The following is a 19,633-nucleotide window of genomic DNA, read 5'->3' as shown; positions in this document are numbered from 1 at the left end:
TGCCCCTGTACCTCTGGAGTACAGTGTCCCTGTACCCATGTAATAATTTTGGTGATAGTCTGATTTTACTTTCTCTTATAAATACCTTATAAAATATTATTAATTTTATTATAGTTGTAGGTTTACAGAAAAATCATGCAGAAAGTACAGTGCCCACATACTCCCACCCACTTTTCCCTATTATTAACATTTTGCGTTAGTATGGTACCTTTGTTACAGCCGATGAAACAATATATTAACTATCGTCCATAGTGTACATTAGAGTTCATGACAAAGACCTTTTTGAGGGCAGGGAAGTATCTTTTTTTCTCTACACAGCCCCATCCGCACTAGAACAAACAAACCCTGATTTCACCTCATCTTTCCGGTTGTTAGTCCACTGGTCCCAATTTGGTGCTATGAAAATACAGTTTCCAAAATACACAACCACTGCGTCCGGGCCAGGCGAGAGAGCCTCGCCAAGCAGCGCGCAGCTTGCACTTCCCGGGGCGGTCGCCAGGGGCCGCCGGCCTCTTTGTTTTCCTTTCTCGCCTGGGGTCGGGGCCGGAGGCCTGCAGAGCGCATGCTCTGGGGTAGTTCGCAGCCGGGCCGGAGAGCGGTGGAGTTCCTTGTGGTCCATCTGCAGCGAGGTAGGTCGTGCCCGTGACCCGCGGAGGGTCCTGGAGGAGGGCGGCCCGCGGAGCAGCCGCCGCCAGAGCACGGGTTTGTCCCGCGGCGGGCGGGAGCCGTTACCCGCGCGCGCCCGGGTCCCACCGCGCCGGCCCACGTGAAGCCCGGCGGCAGGGAGGTGCGGGCGCGCGCGACCCCGGCCTCGCGGGGCCCGGGGTGGGAGCCGACTCACCCGAGCGAGGGGCACGCGGCTCTCACGTTCGCCCCGCGGCGCCCGCGCGGGCGGGAGATTCAAACGGCCCGAGTGCGGCGGGCGGGTCGGCCGGAGCGCGGGGCGGCGTGCGCGCGGCTGCAGCGCGCTGGCCTCGAGGACTTCGTCCGCCCGGGGTGCGCAGACCCGCGAGCCCCGCGGGCCGAGGCCGGGGCGGGGGCCGCGTTTCCGGGGCGGGTAAAGTGATTTCTTCCTGCATTGGTTTGGAGAAAGTGGTTTGCAGAGCAGGGAAGGAATCCTGTCCCGCAGAGGGTCCGCTGTAGAAACTCGAGGGTAGGCTGGGGGGAGGGGGTGTCTGCGGCAGAGAAACAAACCTCAGCGTCATCAGGCACCAAGACGACGGCTGTTGTGATCCGTTGAGAGGCGTGCTGTGAACTCCGCATCAACTCACTGTCAACAAATTATTTACTGGCCCCTACTCTGTGCCGTTCTTGCAGAGCTGGGGAACAATGATGAGAAGGGCCCCGTGTGGCCCTTTTGGAGCTCACAGTCTCCCTGGGGAGACTTCATGTGAGTCCGCAGTTACAGTCCAGTGTGATCCCCGAGGTATGCCTCTGGAGCTCGGGGCGCCGCTGCCGGCAAGTCATTCATTCATCAGATACTAACTGAACTCCTCCAGCCAAGGTGACTTGTGCAGTAGCAGAAGTTGAGTGTGGAGTGTTACAGGAACACTGAGGGAGACAGCCAACCCTGCCTAAGAGGGTCAGGGATGGCTTTGCAGGTGAGGTGACCATCGAACCGGGTTTTGAAGGAACGATGAGTGAGTGAGGAGACTGGGAGTGCAGGGGTTAGGGTCAGCCAGGCAGGGGGCACACCACGTGCATGAAGCTATAGGGGAGTGTTGGGATCAGGAATACCACAGAAATTTCAGTCTGACCGGAGCACAGGGTGCCAGGAGGGGAGTAACAAAATAATACAATTGGAGAAGGAGATGGGGTTCCAGTGCAGGACCAAGGAACACTGGGGGGGGGGGTCGTCGCCCCCCCCACCAAGGGCATCTGAGTGGAGTGGGAAGATGCACATTCCAAAGGCTGGAATCCTGTTCTGTTCAGCTTTGCAGTTTCCTAGTTGGGTGCCCCTGGAGCCTTAACTTCCTTATCTGTAAAATGATGGTAAGAGGCATGTGGTGAGGGTTATTAATATCCTATAATTTCCAGAAGGCAGTGGTTCTAAGCATCTGGTGGAAGCTGTGGCCCCCTTCCCCAGAAAAGTGAACACATATAGGCCCAGGCACAACTCTTCATATGGAGGGGGCCCCAGGTGAAGAGCTTGTAGTGCCAAGTGCTGCCGGGTGCATAGCAGGAGCTCAGCAAATGTGTGTTGACAGATGAGCCCCTCTCCTCCCTTCCTTCCCAGGGACCTTTCACACAAAGAGATTCTTTAGCCTCTGAGTCTGGCAAGCAGGTGGTGTCTGCCTCTTGGCATGGGGGAGGGAGGGGACAGCTGCTGTGGTCAGAGAGGACTCTGTCTCCCTTTGCAGAAATGAGGCTGTGGTGAGGTCACAGAGGGTCACAGCAGGAACACAACACTCCTGGAAGACTCTTTGGTCTGGTATGCCTCCCCGCTTCATTCAACACATGAGGAAACTGAGGCCCAGGGAGGAGAAGGATGTGGGGTGGGGTGGTTCTGGTCCTAGCAGGGAGTGGTCAAGACACCTGGGATTTTGTTCCACCTCTGTGTGGCCTGGGCCATCATGGCCCATCCCTGTCTTTGAGCCTCAGCTTCCTTATCTGTAAAATGGGTGTGATTACACCCACTTCAAAGAGCAGGTGTAAGCTGCTGGCACACTGTAGCTGCCTATTAGTGACTTTTAATTATTTGACTGGGTTTCACTGTTCTCCCAGATCATAATGTCCTTGAAGAGGGAAGCTGTGTTTGTCTGAGGGGACTGAGGGGATGACAGAAGGCTACTCCTTATTCCCAGCTCATGTATTCACACTCAAGTGAGCACACCTGGAACAATCAGCATGAGTCTGCTGAAAGGATTCATTTGTGCAGCTAGAGGACATGCAGGCGGGTAATGCTTGCCCACTTGTCCCCTGCCCTGCCTCAGTGATTGCCCCACAACAGCCCCATGCAATGCCTAGGGTCCCCCATGTTAGAGATGAAGGAACTGAGGCTCAAAGAGATCTCAGGTCTGCCCAACTCCACAACCAGTGCTCTCCATCCATCACATTAGGGAGGCAGCCTCACTGTCCTTCTCCAATCTTTTTGCAGAATCTGTCACACACCCCCCACCCCGGGCCTGCTGTCTCAGGCCCTTGCTGCCTTGTGTTTCCTCTCTGATCTCTCCATCCTCTCCTTTTCAGCCAGCCTCTGCTCTCTGCTCCTTGTTGCGTGTAGCCAAGCTCAGCTCAGAGGTGACCCTGTGGAGGCCTGCCCAGGCTGCCATGACCCTTTGCCCGGGTCATGGCCCCTCTTTGACTGGACTTTTTTTTTTTTTTAATCAGTCAGACATACCTGAGTTCCTCTCTTGGCTCTCATTTACTGAGTGTGTGAACTTAAGCAAGTAAATTTACCTCCCATCTGTAAATTCCCTCAACTGTGAAATGGGAGTGATTGTCTTCAGCTTGTTGTAAGAAGTAAAGGATTGTTGCATGAGGAAGATAGGAAACAGATTAGTATGGTGGGTAGACATGTAAATTAAAGTGATTATGATTGAAAGTTTTCTGTGGGAAGAATTAGTTTAGAATGAGGGAGGATCAGAAAAGGCGTACTGAGGAGGTAGCAATGAGCCATGAGAACTTCTGGTGGAATAAGGGATGGGAGGTGCATTCAAGGAATAGAGTGTGGGTGGTATGGAGAGAAGAGTAAGCAGTCTAGTCTGGTGTGTTCGGTGCAGAGACTGGGAAAAGAAGGGAGGACCAAAAGTTACGTTGGTTCCAGATCCTGGAGGTCTCTAGTACCAGGCTAAGAAATTCAGGCTTTCTCTTCCAGGCAGGGGGAGCCACTAGGGATTCTGGGCAGAGAAGCAGCTTGTTTCAGCTCTGAATTTTGGAAAGATCATTAATGACTTGGAGAGTGATTCCAGGGTGAAGGAGTGGGAGAGGGAAGCAGGAAGACCAGAGACAACCAGCTCGTTTGGGGCAGGGACGGGGGCTTTGAGAGATAGCTCCCCAGCGGGCTGCGAGACTGGTGGAGCACTGGGGAAAGCGGGGCAGAGGCAGGCTCCGTAACGCTCAAGGGCTCTAGAGTCCCACCAGCTTGGTTCTGATCTTGGCTTCATCTTTAGTCTTGGGCAAGAAATGTCACCTTTCTGAGCCTCAGTTTCCTCATCTGTAAAATGAGGTCACTGTGGCCGGCTTGCCAGAGGCTCCAGCCTGTTAGCCGAGACACAGGTGGCCAAGGAGGCACTGACTGGATCACTTCCAAGCCACAATAACAGAATTCTTTGTTAATGTCCCATGATACCAACCACTTCACATAGCCTTTATTTTTCTGTCTCCACTCCAGGCCTTGCCCGCTGTTCAGCCCTGTTTTGGCACCCCACGCACAGACAAAATTGTTGCCCATTTTTTCACTTGACCTCTTCTGTGTACTTTCCCATGCTGCTAAGCACTCTCCCTCCGCGAACACAGCTTACTGCTGCAGGTTTTTCTGATGAACCTATGGGAGATCTGCCCTGGGCAGGACAGGGCCCTAAACATGATGAACCGGCTGCCAGCCTGGCCAGGGCTGCCAACTGCCTGCCTGAGACAAGGGGAGACCTGTCCCACCCCACACCCCTCGCCCTCCCAACCCTGCCTACTTAACATCCCCCCTCGGATGCCTCCCAGCACTTCAGATTGAGTGAGAGCACCTGGTGAAATGGAGCTCCAGGTGTCTCCACCCAGACCTGTGTCCCACCGAGTTCATCTCACCAGGTGGCAGTCTGCCATCCACCTAGTCATTTAGGTCATTTAGGTCTTGGGAGTCTTAGGGGATGAAACAATCATTCCTGATTTCCTCCCTCTCCCTACGTCTAATCCATCAGCAATTTGTCTAGTTCCTACTTTGATCTACTTTGTGTACTTTTCTCCATTTCTTCCAACCAAATCAATTCACTATCATCTCTCACTTGGTTGCTGGCAATAGCTTCCTAAAAAGTCTGCCTGCTTCCACACTTAACGACCCTTTCAAGCCATTCCATTTGCTTCACATTAGCCAGAGCAGTCTCTTAAAATGTAAATCTGATGAAGGCACACTCCTACTTACCACTCTTCTATGGTTTCCCCGCCAGCCTGGCATGTTCTGGCCCCTACCCACCTCTCGCCACTCAGCTGATTGCTCTCCAGCTCCAGTCGCCCTGGCGATCCCAGATTCCCAAATACCCTGCACTGTTTCCTGGAATGCTTTCCACATCTCCCTGGCTGGCTTCGTCTCTTATTTCAGCTCTTAGCTTCAGGTTAGCCTCCCTAATCCCTATCCTTCCCTACCCCAAGTACCCTCATTTCCTTATTTTCTTGCTTATCCTTCACACAGAATCATCTGTGATAATTTAATTTTTTATTTATTTTTCCTGTTTTGTTTTGTCTGAGAGTGTAAGCTCCATGAGAGTAGGGAAAAAGTCTCTTTGTTCCTTGTTGCACCTCCTGCCCCAAAGCCAAGCAGTGGTAATTGGCACTCAAATACTCGAGGAATGACAGAATATATGCCGTCACTTATTGAGTATTTACTGTGTGCTTGGCATTGCAAAGTCCTTTATAAACAGTATTTCATTTAGCCTTGACAAGAGCCCAGAGAAGCAGCCATCAAATCCCCTTTTACAGAAGAAGTGACAGCTCAGAGAGGTCCAGGCCTGTGGCCAGCCATGGTCACAAGAGCCCAGGTGAGCAAGCAGCAGCTCTGGAAGGTGAATCCAGCTCCCTGTGCTCCCAAAGAATGTGGGAAGAGGGGTCTCAAAAAGGTGATGGGAGGGGGAAATTTCCACACCTAAAAGAATAAAAGTTGGGTGAAGCTCAGAGCCACACCTCATCAAGAGTCAGAACTGGGCTAGTCCCAGCCTTGTACAAGCTCACCTCTCAGAGGCTCAATCTGTACAGGTTCAGCAGGATTCCCAGCCTTTGGGCACTTTCCCAACTTTGGTACTTTGTCCTCCCCACAACAGTCAGCAGAAAAGTGCCTGGTGATGCAGGGGCCCCAGGCCTCATGTTAGTATACCGTGGAACGGGGAACTGGAGAGGCTGAGATCCCAGGACCTAATGGAAGAAAGAGTGGGATGGGGTGGCTGGTTCAGTCCACAGCTGAGCTGAAGAAGGGCTCTTTGGGGCTCTTGTTCCGTTTGTGGCCTTGAGTGGAGTCTGTCCCTCACTAGCCCTCAGTTGCCTCATCTATAAAATGAAGGAAAGGAGGGTTATGTTAGATCAGTGGTTCCCAAACAGGGCTGTGCCTGAGAAGATTACCTGGGGCAGGGCGTAGACATTATAACAACACTGATAGTGTCAATTTATTAAACAGCTACTACATACTTTTACAGCATTAGCTCATTTAATTCTTACAACACCCTACACATTTAACCCTTGACATCACAAAGGTTTAAGTAAGTACTATTTTAAAGGTGTAAATAAGTACTATTTTCCCCATTTTACTGATAAAGAGATTAAGTAACTTTGCCCAAGAAAACAGCAGTGCCCACATTCTGGCTTCAGAGGCTGCACTCTTTTTTTTTTAATGCAATTTTATTGAGATATAGTCACATACCATATAATCATCCAAAGTGTACAATCAGTTGTTCACAGTATCATCACATAGTTGTGCATTCAAAACCACAATCAATTTTTAAACATTTTCATTACTTCAATTAATAAGAATAAAAATTAAAATAAAAGTAAATAGGAACACCCAAAACATCTCATACTCCTTCTTCCCCCCATTATTCATTTACTTTTTGTCCCCCTTTTTTTCTACTCATTTGTCCACACATTGGATAAAGGTAGTGTGAGCCACAAGGTTTTCACAATCACACAGTCACACCAGATAAGCTATATAGTTATACATCGTCTTCAAAAATCAAGAATGCTGGATTGCAGTTCAACAGTTTCAGGTATTTTCTTCTAGCTATTCTAGTACACTAAAAAACATAAAAAGGGATATCTATATAATACATAAGAATAACCTACAGAATGACCTCTCAACTACATTTGAGATCGCTCAGCCACTGAAACTTTGTTTTGTTTCATTTCTCTTCCCCCTTTTGTCAAGAAGGCTTTCTCAATCCCATGAAGCCAGGTCCAGGTTGATCCCCGGGAGTCATGTCCCATGTTGCCAGGGAGATTTACACCCCTGGGAGTCACGTCCCACATAGAGGGGAGGGCAGTGAGTTTACCTGCGGAGTTGTCTTAGAGAGGCCACATCTGAGCAACAAAAGAGGTTCTCGGGGGGGGGTGACTCTTAGGCACCATTGTGAGGAGGCTTAGCCTCTCCTTTGCAGTAACAAACTTCATAAGGGCAAGCCCCAAGATCAAGGACTTGGCCTACTACAATGGTAGTCCCCAATGCTTGTGAGAACATCAGGAATTCCCCAAGTGGGGAAGTTTAAGGTTTCCACATTTTTTCCCAGGTCCTCAAGGGGGCTTTGCAAATACTTTTTATACTCTGCCTAAATTACTCTGGGATGTATCAGGGTTTCACTGTAACCTGTACAAGTCAACCAGATCTCACCCTGTGTTCAAGGTTCCATGTAATTACTGTTTGAATAAACTGACCACACAAGTTAAATTACATAGCGTGCTACAGAAAGTATCGATTTTGCACCAAATAAACATCAAAGACTGCACTCTTAATGGCTGTGTGGTATACCACCTCTGGATTTGGACTGCTGCCAAGGGCCCCAACCCCAACGATCCCATTCTAGAGAATTCACAGTTCAGGGATTAGGAGCCCCAGGATTAGACGATATATTGTGTTTTGTTTTGTTTTTTTTTTAAACATCATTTTATTGAGATATATTCACATACCACGCAGTCATACAAAACAAATTGTACTTTCGATTGTTTACAGTACCATTACATAGTTGTACATTCATCACCTAAATCAATCCCTGACACCTTCATTAGCACACACACAAAAATAACAAGAATAATAATTAGAGTGAAAAAGAACAATTGAAGTAAAAAAGAACACTGGGTACCTTTGTCTGTTTGTTTCCTTCCCCTACTTTTCTACACATCCATCCATAAACTAGACAAAGGGGAGTGTGGTCCTTATGGCTTTCCCAATCCCATTGTCACCCCTCATAAGCTACATTTTTATACAACTGTCTTCGAGATTCATGGGTTCTGGGTTGTAGTTTAATAGTTTCAGGTATCCACCACCAGCTACCCCAATTCTTTAGAACCTAAAAAAGGTTGTCTAAAGTGTGCGTAAGAGTGCCCACCAGAGTGATCTCTCGGCTCGTTTTGGAATCTCTCTGCCACTGGAGCTTATTTCATTTCCTTTCACATCCCCCTTTTGGTCAAGAAGATGTTCTCCATCCCACGATGCCGGGTCTACATTCCTCCCCGGGAGTCATATTCCACGTTGCCAGGGAGATTCACTTCCCTGGGTGTCTGATCCCACGTAGGGGGGAGGGCAGTGATTTCACCTTTCAAGTTGGCTTAGCCAGAGAGAGAGGGCCACATCTGAGCAACAAAGAGGCCTTCAGGAGGAGACTCTTAGGCACAAATACAGGGAGGCCTAGCCTCTCCTTTGTAGCAACCGTCTTCCCAAGGGTAAAACTTATGGTAGAGGGCTCAACCCATCAAACCACCAGTCCCCTATGTCTGTGGTCATGTTAGCAACCATGGAGGTGGGGTAGGCGAATACCCCTGCATTCTCCACAGGCTCCTCAAGGGGGCACTACATCTTTTTTTTTTTTTCCTTGTTTGTCTTTTTTCTTTTTTTTTTTTTTTAACTTTCCCTTCTTTTTTAAATCAACTGTATGAAAAAAAAAGTTAAAAAGAAAACAAACATACAATAAAAGAACATTTCAAAGAGACCATAACAAGGGAGTAAGAAAAAGACAACTAACCTAAGATAACTGCTTAACTTCCAACATGTTCCTACTTTACCCCAAGAAAGTTACATAATATAGCAACATTTCAGTGAACTTGTTCCTACTACATCCATCAGAAATTAACAGACCATAGTCATTTCTGGGCATCCCCAGAACGTTAAATAGCTTATCTGTTCTTCTTGGATTATTGTTCCCCCTTCCTTAATTGCTCTCTACTGCTAGTTCCCCTACATTCTACATTATAAACCATTTGTTTTACATTTTTCAAAGTTCACATTAGTGGTAGCATATAATATTTCTCTTTTTGTGCCTGGCTTATTTCGCTCAGCATTATGTCTTCAAGGTTCATCCATGTTGTCATATGTTTCACCAGATCGTTCCTTCTTACTGCCGCGTAGTATTCCATCGTGTGTATATACCACATTTTATTTATCCACTCATCTGTTGAAGGACATTTGGGTTGTTTCCATCTCTTGGCAATTGTGAATAATGCTGCTATGAACATTGGCGTGCAGATATCTGTTCGTGTCACTGCTTTCCGATCTTCCGGGTATATACCGAGAAGTGCAATCGCTGGATCGAATGGTAGCTCTATATCTAGTTTTCTAAGGAACCGCCAGACTGACTTCCAGAGTGGCTGAACCATTATACAGTCCCACCAACAATGAATAAGAGTTCCAATTTCTCCACATCCCCTCCAGCATTTGTAGTTTCCTGTTTGTTTAATGGCAGCCATTCTAACCGGTGTTAGATGGTATCTCATTGTGGTCTTAATTTGCATCTCTCTAATAGCTAGTGAAGCTGAACATTTTTTCATGTGTTTCTTGGCCATTTGTATTTCCTCTTCAGAGAACTGTCTTTTCATATCTTTTGCCCATTTTATAATTGGGCTGTCTGTACTATTGTCATTGAGTTGTAGGATTTCTTTGTATATGCAAGATATCAGTCTTTTGTCACATACATGGTTTCCAAAAATTTTTTCCCATTGAGTTGGCTGCCGATATATTGTGTTTTACAGCCTTAAAAAACAGGGCTCACAAGCTTTATTTGCAGAGCTGCTTGTTAGCGGGAAGAAAGGCTGTGGCACAATTTTGGCTGGATTGGAATCTGGGGAGCTGGAGAGACTCCCTGTTTCCAGCAGCCTGGGAGAGGCAGCAGTCAGAGGAGGGAAAGGGCTCAGGGCTGCGTCTTTCAGCTACTCTGGATCTTCTAGGTTCAGCCTTTCTTATTACCCATAGGTGATTTTCTTTCCCCCTTTTGTAATACATAGTGTTTGTATGTATGTGTGAGTGTATGTTTAGTTTTTACCTCTTCTTGGACTGTTTGGGAAAGCTAGGCTCCTCCCAGGACTGCCACTTCTGGATCAAAGGGCAGTAACGGTCTGGTTTGGTTTTATTTAATGAAAATAGCTGCCGCTGCATCTTTTCTTCTTCTTCTTTTTTTTTTTGTTTTTTTTTTGTTTTTTTTTGTTTTGTCTGATTAGAACAGCAGTGTATCACTGAAGTTATCCGTGGTTAGCTCAGAGTTGGGAGTTATAAGGGATACAGGGCTACTTTATTTATTGTTGTTCTTCAGTGTTTTTTTATGATACACTGAAAACTAAAAAATAAATGTAATGTTCCTTGTTAAATGTCTTAGATGATACAGGAAAGTGCAAGGAAAAAAGTAAAAGTTAACCATAATTCCATTTCTTGGATTAATATGGATGTATTTTCTTCCAAATGTTTTTCTATGAATATTTTCACATGTACATGTTTATATATTTTTTTTCAAAAAAAAATGACAGGCTCTTTTTCAGTCCACTTGTTTTACTTAGCAATGGTGAAGATCTTCCTATTCAATAAATACATCTCCAAAAGCATCACTTTTAGTGGCTTCATAATGTTCTATCATGAACAAACCACATATTATTTAGCCAATCCCCTACAATTGAGCACGTGGTGGTTTTTTTTGTTTTTTTGTTTTTTCGTTTTTTACTATTTTTTTTTTAATGTTATGAGGAATGCAATAGAGAATATTCGTGGACCTTTATCATTGGGTGCATCCACTATTCTGTTCTTAGGATAAATTCCAGGAAGTGGAATTGCTGAGCAATTCTTCTTACCTTTTTTAGGGTTTTTGATGCATATTGCCTAATTAGGGCAGGAAAATGTTTGCCAATTCTGACATGGAGTGTTTGGCTGGATTTTTCAGGAGGAGAACATGCCACCCAAGCGCATAGCTAAGAAAAGGTCACCCCCAGAAGATGCCATCCCCATAAGCAAGAAAGTGAAGGGTAAGTTGGCGTTGGCCTCTGACTGGGGCAGCTGTCCGGGAACCTGGGTGCAGGTGGCCTCTGGGAGCCCTCAGGATCTAGGACTGGATTCCTTCCTTCCTGACACTTGAAACTTTCAGGCCTAAGATGTTTAGGGACCTCTCCCAGGTGGAGGGTCCCCTATAGGTCACTGAATCCCACCCTCTGGGAATCAATCACAAAGGGCAGAGACTTGCCTAAAAGCACTGAAACAGTACTGCTGGCAAACGCTAGAGCCTATGGCTTCACCCCAGGAAAAAAGGCATAATGGTTAGGATCAAGTCCCGGCTCTGTCACTTTCTAGCTGTGTGACTTTAGGCGAGTCACTTAACCTCATTGAGAACAGATTAGCCCATTCAAAATATGGAGGCAACAGCAGCACCAACCTCACCGAGCTGTTGTGAGGGTTAGATAAAATAATGTCCTTGCAACATCTGACCCCTCGAGGGAGGCGGCTGTGGTTTTTTTCTTTCCTGGGAACATGGAGAGGAGTGGGGAGGAAAGAAACTTGCCCCCAGGATGGGGTGGTGGGGAGTGTGGACCCGCTGCACACTCAAGACAGCCGTCTGTCTTTTGCAGACCCCCGTAACCCAGCAGTGAGGGCCTCTGCCTCCCGCCGCGTTCCCGGCGCCCGCTCCTGCCGAGGTGCCTGCAGGCCGAGCCCTCCTGAGCAGAAAACCCGACCGGGTGGCTCCCTGCCCAGCGTGGCTTCTGCGCAGCCGCTGTGGCCCTGCAGCCGCGGCCACACCCCCGGGGCGAGGGGCTGGATGGCATTGGCTGTCCTGGGGCCTTGGGCGGGCGGCCTTCATTGGCTAGCAGAATACCCTGTGCCTTCCACTGATTGGCCGGTGGCTCTCCGTATTTGTGCCTCTGTGATTACTGCCCTTTCCTCAGCTGCCTGTTTGCTGCCCGGGTAGGGGCGGAAGCACCCAGTTCTCCTATGTGAATATGTCGAGGAGTTGACAGTTGCAGCCTGGGGCATGGGGGGGGCGGGGCTAGTATGGAGGCTGTGGGCTGTGCTCTGACTCGTGATCTCCTTTCGTTTCAGTGCAAGCTCTGCCGCTTGTTAGCTGTGTGATCCTGGACAGGTTAGCAAGCAGGAAAGGGTGGACATCAGTGTCTGAGCCTTGGCTGTTGGCACCTGACCAAGAATTTACGAGTCAGGAAAATTGTCTTGTGTTCTCACTGTCCTCTCCCCCCACCCCAAGATTCATTTCACAATATAGAGCATTCCTTCATTTTTGTTTCCTCCCTCTCATGTTAATAATCTGCTTAGTTTTAATCTTCACAAAATCTCTATGAGACAGGTACTTTAGTTATTCCCATTTCACAGATGAGGAAACTTAGGCCAGAAAGGTCTGTGGCAGAGCAGGGACTTGAACCCAGGTCTTGTGATCACAGGGCCTGGGCAGCGACCTCTCCTGTCATCACACATACTCAGGAACTGCCTTCTTTGCCCTAGTCTCACACAGGTCCCACGGCACAGAACCAGGCTTGGTGCTGACACTGGGGCAGGGCGACGTGGGCCAGTTGGGGCTGGGCGAGAATGTGATGGAGAGGAAGAAGCCAGCCCTGGTCCCCATTTCGGAAGGCATTGTGCAGGCTGAGGCTGGAGGAATGCATACCGTGTGTCTAAGCAAGAGTGGCCAGGTAGGTCACAGGTGGTGGGACAGGGTTGGGCAAGGCCTGCAGTGGATGATGAGTTGATGGAGGAGCTCTGCGGAGGTGGAGCTGGCCAGCCTAGCAGGGAATGGCCTAGGAGAGGCCAGACCTTGCACTAATGGGGGCATGCTGGGCACAGGTCTACTCCTTCGGCTGCAATGATGAGGGTGCCCTGGGAAGGGACACATCGGTGGAGGGCTCAGAGATGGTCCCCGGGAAAGTGGACCTGCAAGAGAAGGTTGTACAGGTGTCAGCAGGAGACAGTCACACAGCGGCCCTCACCGAGGATGGCCGTGTCTTCCTCTGGGGCTCCTTCCGGGTAAGGCTGGGTCTGGCAGACTGGTGGGGCCCCAAAGATAACCCACCTCCACATCCGCATTGTACTTGGAGGGAATTGGGGCCCAGACCCAGCTCTCTAGCTTCTTCATTCAGGCTGGTCCATGCCAACTGGTTTCTTCCTTGACTCTGATGTTAAGAAGTAGGATTGTAGGGAGGGAGTGGGTCAAGAATGTCTTGGGGCTGAGGCTGATCCAGAAAGCCTGCACCCATCACCCATCTCCTGCAGCTTTTCCCTCTCCTTCCCCACCCTCTTCCACACTTCCCAAGTTAGGGATTTATCTCATTTCAGAGTTTCCAAGGCCAGGAAGTGTGGTATAAAAAAGCACATTCAACATTCAGCGTTAAAATTGTTTTGATGCTTTGGTATTCAATTTATTTCAAAATGTCAAAAATAAAGGAACCAATGAGGTTTCTCTATTTAAAAAAAAGAGGGCCATCTTAAAATTTTTAATGGAGAATTCCAAACACACATCAAGAGTAATCAGAATAATTTATTAATCTCCGTCTACTCCCCACACAGCATCAACAATTATCATCTCGGGACCAAACTTGTTTCCTCTCTACTCCCTTGCACTCCTGGACTCCTTTTTCATTTTAAAGCAAATCCCAGGCCACATATGATTTCATTCACAAGTATTTCAGTATGGGGCCTAGCTCCTGCTCACCCCCCTTCCCATCCCTCCACTGCCCTTCATCATGCAACTCAGTTCCTGGCTGTTGAGGGGCAGGCAGCACTGGCTGTTGAGTGCTCTGCCCCTCCCTTTAGGACAATAATGGTGTGATTGGGCTCCTGGAGCCCATGAAGAAGAGCATGGTGCCTGTGCAAGTGCAGCTGAATGTGCCTGTGGTGAAAGTGGCCTCCGGTGAGTTTAGATACAGGAGTTGGGGAGCCTTGTTCTGGGGCTGGCCCAGCCATGGGCCTTACAGACAAGCCCTGCACCCTCCACCCTCCTTTCACTCTCAGGAAATGATCACTTGGTGATGCTGACAGATAACGGTGACCTCTACACCTTGGGCTGCGGGGAGCAGGGCCAGCTGGGCCGTGTGCCTGAACTATTCGCCAACCGTGGTGGCCGGCAGGGCCTTGGTAGGTGGCTTAGTATCTCCTCCGGGCATCGTGGCAAATCACCTCCCAGTGAAAGCTCAAGGCAGGACAGGAGAGGTAGTCCCTGTGCCCACTCAGGTGGTGGCATCAGACAGACTTGGGGTGGTGGTTAAGAACTCAGACTTTGGAACTGGACTACCCTGGGTTGAATCCTGGTTCTGCTACCTACTAAATGTAGGATCCTGGATATAGCACCGACATCTCTAAAATGGGGATAATAACGTTACCTGTGCCAGCTGGGTTGTTGTGAGGTTCAGTGAGTAAATGGAACTCAGAAGAGCGCGGGGCAGGTGATAAGTTCCATGTAAAGAAAGGAGAGTCTGAGCAAGACAGTTGTTTGTACTCTGTTGGCCTCAGTTGTCTCTTCTGTAAAATGGGGATAAGAGTCTCTGCTTGGCCTCCCTCCCCGGGCTTTAGTAATGGAGGGGAAATAGACTCAGGGAGGCAGTGTGCTGCCACTGATCCTGGCTTCTCTCTGCCTGCAGAACGATTCCTGGCCCCCAAGTGTGTGATGCTGAAATCCAGGGGAAGCCGGGGTCCTGTGAAGTTCCAGGATGTCTTCTGTGGCGCCTACTTCACCTTTGCCGTCTCCTGTGAGGGCCACGTATATGGCTTTGGCCTCTCCAACTACCACCAGCTTGGTGAGTCCCTAGCTTATCCCTGGGTATGGCCCGGACCGACTGGGTTCTACTCCTGGCTCCACCACCCCTTTGTTGTGTACCCTTGGGGGTCACCTAACCCCTCAAGAGCCCCAGTTTTATCATCTACAAAGTGGGAGGATCCATACCCTGGTGGGTGAGGGGAATGGGAAAGGCAGCTCCTGCAACACCTTCACCCTTGATGATTCTATCCTGGCCTCCCCCCAGGAACCCCGGGCACAGAGTCATGCTTCGTACCCCAGAATCTGACATCCTTCAAGAACTCCACCAAGTCCTGGGTGGGCTTCTCTGGTGGCCAGCACCACACGGTCTGCATGGATTCAGAAGGTGGGACCTCCACGTCCTTCCTGGGGTTGAGGGTAGAGTATTTCCCGGACCCAGGCCTGGCCAGACTCAAGAGACCACATCCTTGGAACCCAGGCCTGCTCCATGGGTTGGGCCCCCTTTCCCCAGAGTCCTGGGGCTCTTCAGTTTGAACTCAATGGGGACCTATGTAGAGGTTCTCTCAGGCCCCTCCAAACTAGGAAGAGACACAGCAGACCTCCTCCTGACCACCCTGGAAGTCAGGGACCAACTCCCACAGGCATGGGAACTCCTCTGGCCTTCTGTCTAGTTTGTCTGGAACACACCCTCTGCTGTTCCTCTCCCCTCTCTCTCCTCCCACAGGAAAGGCCTACAGCCTGGGCCGGGCTGAGTATGGGCGGCTGGGCCTCGGGGAGGGTGCCGAAGAGAAGAGCACACCCACCCTCATCCCCAGGCTGCCAGACGTCTCCTCGGTGGCTTGTGGGGCCTCTGTAGGGTATGCGGTGACCAAGGATGGTGAGTGGAGCTGTCCCAAGTCAGTGGGGGTTTGGGATGTGGAGCTGAGATGTGGAGAGCAGTATGCGTGATGATGCTGCCTTTCCCCTGATTCTCCAAAGCTGTGGCTTTGATGAACATACAATGAGAAAAGAGATTGCTTTAATAAAGGTAATTTGTTCCATAGAGGAGAAAAAGAGCAAAGGGAGAAACATCGCTGAGGCACAGGGAGACAACAGGACATGAACCCAGGTCACCAGCTTCCTAATCCAGCCTCTCCCTACTCTCGCCACTAGTGACCCTCTTTATTGAGCACCTACTGTGTGCCAGCATTCCTAGAATCTTATTAGAAAAAAGAAGGTTTGGTAATCAGGGTCCTGGCGGTCGCAGCAGGGGAGGGTGTGAAGGAGCGGCCACCAAAGCCTGAGTGAGTGAGTGGGACGGCTGGGGGGCGGGGTGCTTAGAAGTCTGGGGGATAGGGGCAGTGCTTGGTCTGAGGTTATCCAGGAAGACTTGCTGAGGAAGCAGGGCTTGGGCTGCACCTCGAAGGTTCTGTCCTTTATGAGAAGCAAAGGAGGGCATCCCAGATAGAAGAGGTCCAGGTGGTCTCGGGTTGCTGTTCCTAAGGAATGGAGGATGGATGGCGGTGGAGGAGGTTGGGGAGTAGCCAGTCAAATGGAGTCTTGAATGCCATAACCTAGGAGCACAGAGGAACCTCTGGCATGTTCAAGGACTGTGGTTTCTGGTTTACAAAGCTCTTTTTTATCCATCATCTACTTGGCTTCTCCCAGCTCCCCTGAACTACAGGAGGCCAGGACCTTGCCAGGCCACTACGGGCCAAGACCAGAATTCACCCCAGTGTGGAAGGGTGGGGCTGTGGATCCTGGAGACAGCTGTCCCCATTTCTCTTCCTTGCAGGTCACATTTTCGCCTGGGGCATGGGCACCAACTACCAGCTGGGCACAGGGCAGGAGGAGGATGCCTGGAGCCCTGTGGAGATGACAGGGAAACAGCTGGAGAACCGCGTGGTCTTGTCTGTGTCCAGCGGAGGCCAGCACACTGTCTTGTTAGTGAAGGACAAGGAACAGAGCTGATGAAACCCCTGAGGGCCTGGCTCCAGCCCCTGGACTCCCTCCTGGAACCGGGAAGCAGTGACAGCTACAGATCCCAGCAGCCCTTCCCCCAACCCCGAGCACTCTGTCAACTTCTGCCTTTTTCCCATCAGCAGAACAGAATCCCTTTCTTCTTTTTCTTCCTCCTTTTGGGAATCATCCTAGGACCCGCAGAAGGAGGTGGCTGGAAGAAGGGAGGGATTTGGGGTTAGAAGGAACACTGTTCAACCCAGACCTATGTGGCTAGACGCCCCCCCCCCCCCCATTCCTGCTTCCCATGGTTCTGGCTGGCCCTGGCCTTGTCTCCCCAAAAAAACTAAACTTCCTCCCCTGGGCATTTGGTGTCAACACTCAGAATAGTTGGGGCTCCATCAAGCCCCACCCTAGTCATGTGCAACTTTTCCTGTTCCTAACAGTCCACAGGCAGACATGGCACAGTCGCCAGCTGTCATGGCCCCATGCCTGGATAAGTGGAGAAGAGGCAGGGCTACTCAGCCATGGGCAACACTGAGCCAGACATTTGGCTCTGAACAGGTGTTCGTGGGGCAAAAAGGACAATGATCCTCCATGTGACAGAGAAAAAAGCCAACCAACCGATCTCCCAGAAGCACAAAGCATTCTCCTGTCCCTCAGACATTGCCTGCTTATGGCCCCATCCAGCCTGCCTCACCTGCAGCCAAGCCGGGAACCCAGAAGGGAGACACTCCCAGCAGGGCATGGTGTGAGGGGAGAGGGGGACAGAGGGTTTTATAAACAAACTTAGAGCAATACTGAGAAAGGGTGGAGGGAGGAAGAGGGTTGGAGGGCCAGGGGCTTGTCATAAAATAAGGAAGCAGCAGCTTGTACAGTAGCTGAGAAAATAGTTTTGATTTTTTTAAAAATGTAAAATATTTTGGAAGGGAGAGTGAACTCTTTTAACACTTTGAATAAATTTAGAGTTTTATAAAAACTGACCCCTTGTTTTATACATGATTCCTGCTCTTTTAAGGGAGCACCTGTTGGCTGCCAGGCACTGTTGGGAAGGGCAGAATAAAACTGTGCTTGTGAACTTGATGCCAGGGCGAGGACTTACATGAGGTCAAGATATCCGCTGCCAATGTGGCTATTCCCAGGGCTCTTGAAGTCTGCTCAAATAAAAAAGTTTAGAGATGATTTTTTTTTATGATTATAGTTTTATTATAGTAAAGGGATACAAATAAGTCAAAAGAGACACATAGTGTGAGGCTGGAGAGGGTCTCAAATGCAAGCTTCCATGTCATGTCCTTTCTGCTTGGAGTCAGAATGTATCACCCTCCTGGCATAGCAATGTAATTATGCATGATGCAAACTCTCAACTTCTAGTATATATGGGGTTTATATGGGGTCTCATTGCATAAGCATGAGTGATAGAACCAGTGTCCGCATGGTTGAACTCAAAGCTGCAGCCTTGGTAGAGTTTTGATTGCATATTTGAATTCTGGCACTTAGTGGATAATTTTTTTTAATTGTGCTGTACAATATTCAAGAAAAAGGGTTTGGATCTTTTAACATCTAATCCCAAATGGATTTTTGAGTATATACATCTTTAGAAATGCTTAACTAAGCTTACTGTTGAATCATTTTCAATGGCTGATAGGATTTTTTAACATAATTGCACAATTACTCTTAAGGCAATTTAAGTTAATGTAGACTGTTAACAAGCAGTTAGACAACTAAATAATGTAGAACAGACCTGTCCAATATGGTGGGCACTAGCTATGTGTGTTATTTAAGTTTTAAGTCAATTAAAATTAAGCATAATTTAAAATTCACTCAGTTGGAATAGCCACATTTCAAGTACTTAGCCATATGTGGCTAGTGTCTCTGATACTGGACCACACAAATGATGGAACATTTCTTTCAGTGCAGAAAGTTAGAATGAACAGCACTCATAAAGAAGGTCTGTATGTGTGTAACAGATGTTTTATTAGTGCCAAGAGGATTCTTGGATGTCAGGGGCTCTAGGAAAAATGAATAGAATGTAAAAAAATTTAGAATCTATATATTTTTTCCCTTAAACGTTTACTCTTGATGCAAGCACTATACTGATCAGAAATTGATTTCTTAAAATGGAAAGTCAAACTTGGTGTTAATATTTTCTTTGTAAAAAGGTCCTTTGGATTATATTTACTTGAGTTTTCCCTTTTGGCCATAGAGCAGGTTGAAAATACCCCATTCTCGAAATAACAGCCTTTTGCCTTGGGCACTTAAAATGGGTCAGGTGTTGTGGTGAGTGCTTTACGTGCACTAGGTCCTGTAATCTTCACAGCAACCCTGCAAACCAGGAATCCTCCCCCTCCCCCCACATGTGGGGAAGAGGTCAAGAAGCTCCTAAATGCACAGGCTAGACTGGAATCTAAATTGTCCTCTGCCTGAGTCCAGAACTTCAGTTCCTTTTCCTTGTATTGCACCTAAGGGATTTTTAGGCACACAGTAGATGCTCTATAAGTCTTTGCTATTATGATTCTCCTACAATTTTTAATTCCCTGTAATTAATGATTGCCCTTTTTTCCCATGTGCTTCGTTTTTTAAAATATAAATATCATTCAGTGCCATTGTCTATCAGAAGTGTAAATCTTTTATTGAATTCAAACACATTAGTTAATCTAATTTCATCTTTTTCTCCATCTTCCAATCTGGATTGGTTGCCCAAAAGCAAATGTAATCATACTACCCCATATGGCTAGGCTGTAAATAATATTTACAAAGTAATAATAATGGAAATGTTTTTATGGTGTTTTTTTTTTTTTAAATTATAAATGGAAGATGGAGGGAAAACTATATGAATAGGGGGA

General features: G+C 48.4%; 1 protein-coding gene across 4 annotated transcripts; it reads left to right on the top strand.

The window, feature by feature from the left end:
- Positions 1-558: 558 nt before the first annotated feature.
- On the top strand, positions 559-17,959 carry RCC1 (regulator of chromosome condensation 1). 4 transcript variants are annotated; one of them, XM_037827984.1, is made up of 11 exons: positions 559-629; positions 11,046-11,127; positions 11,725-11,790; positions 12,608-12,795; positions 12,947-13,126; positions 13,913-14,009; positions 14,111-14,233; positions 14,737-14,892; positions 15,118-15,237; positions 15,577-15,729; positions 16,627-17,959. In XM_037827984.1, exons 2-11 carry the CDS (start codon positions 11,055-11,057, stop codon positions 16,800-16,802), a joined length of 1,332 nt encoding a protein of 443 aa, XP_037683912.1. In that variant the 5' UTR covers positions 559-629; positions 11,046-11,054; the 3' UTR covers positions 16,803-17,959. The 4 variants fall into 4 exon arrangements, with proteins under 4 accessions (XP_037683912.1, XP_037683913.1, XP_037683914.1 ...); XM_037827985.1 differs by lacking the exon at positions 11,725-11,790 and having other exon boundaries at positions 560-629; positions 16,627-17,958; XM_037827986.1 differs by lacking the exon at positions 559-629 and having other exon boundaries at positions 11,059-11,127; positions 11,708-11,790; positions 16,627-17,957.
- Positions 17,960-19,633: the final 1,674 nt, after the last annotated feature.

Source organism: Choloepus didactylus, chromosome 2, assembly GCF_015220235.1.
Source record: "Choloepus didactylus isolate mChoDid1 chromosome 2, mChoDid1.pri, whole genome shotgun sequence".
In the NCBI taxonomy this organism is placed as follows: domain Eukaryota; kingdom Metazoa; phylum Chordata; class Mammalia; order Pilosa; family Megalonychidae; genus Choloepus; species Choloepus didactylus.
The sequence above is the reverse complement of the archived record's forward strand: the minus strand, read 5'-3'. Positions and strand labels throughout refer to the sequence as shown.

Coding starts and splice junctions, on each gene's coding strand:
- RCC1 (XM_037827984.1), top strand. CDS start 11,055: ATGCCACCCAAGCGCATAGCTAAGAAAAGGTCACCCCCAGAAGATGCC. Junction 13,127..13,912: donor TCCTCTGGGGCTCCTTCCGG/GTAAGGCTGGGT, acceptor CCCTCCCTTTAG/GACAATAATGGTGTGATTGG. Junction 14,010..14,110: donor TGTGGTGAAAGTGGCCTCCG/GTGAGTTTAGAT, acceptor TTTCACTCTCAG/GAAATGATCACTTGGTGATG.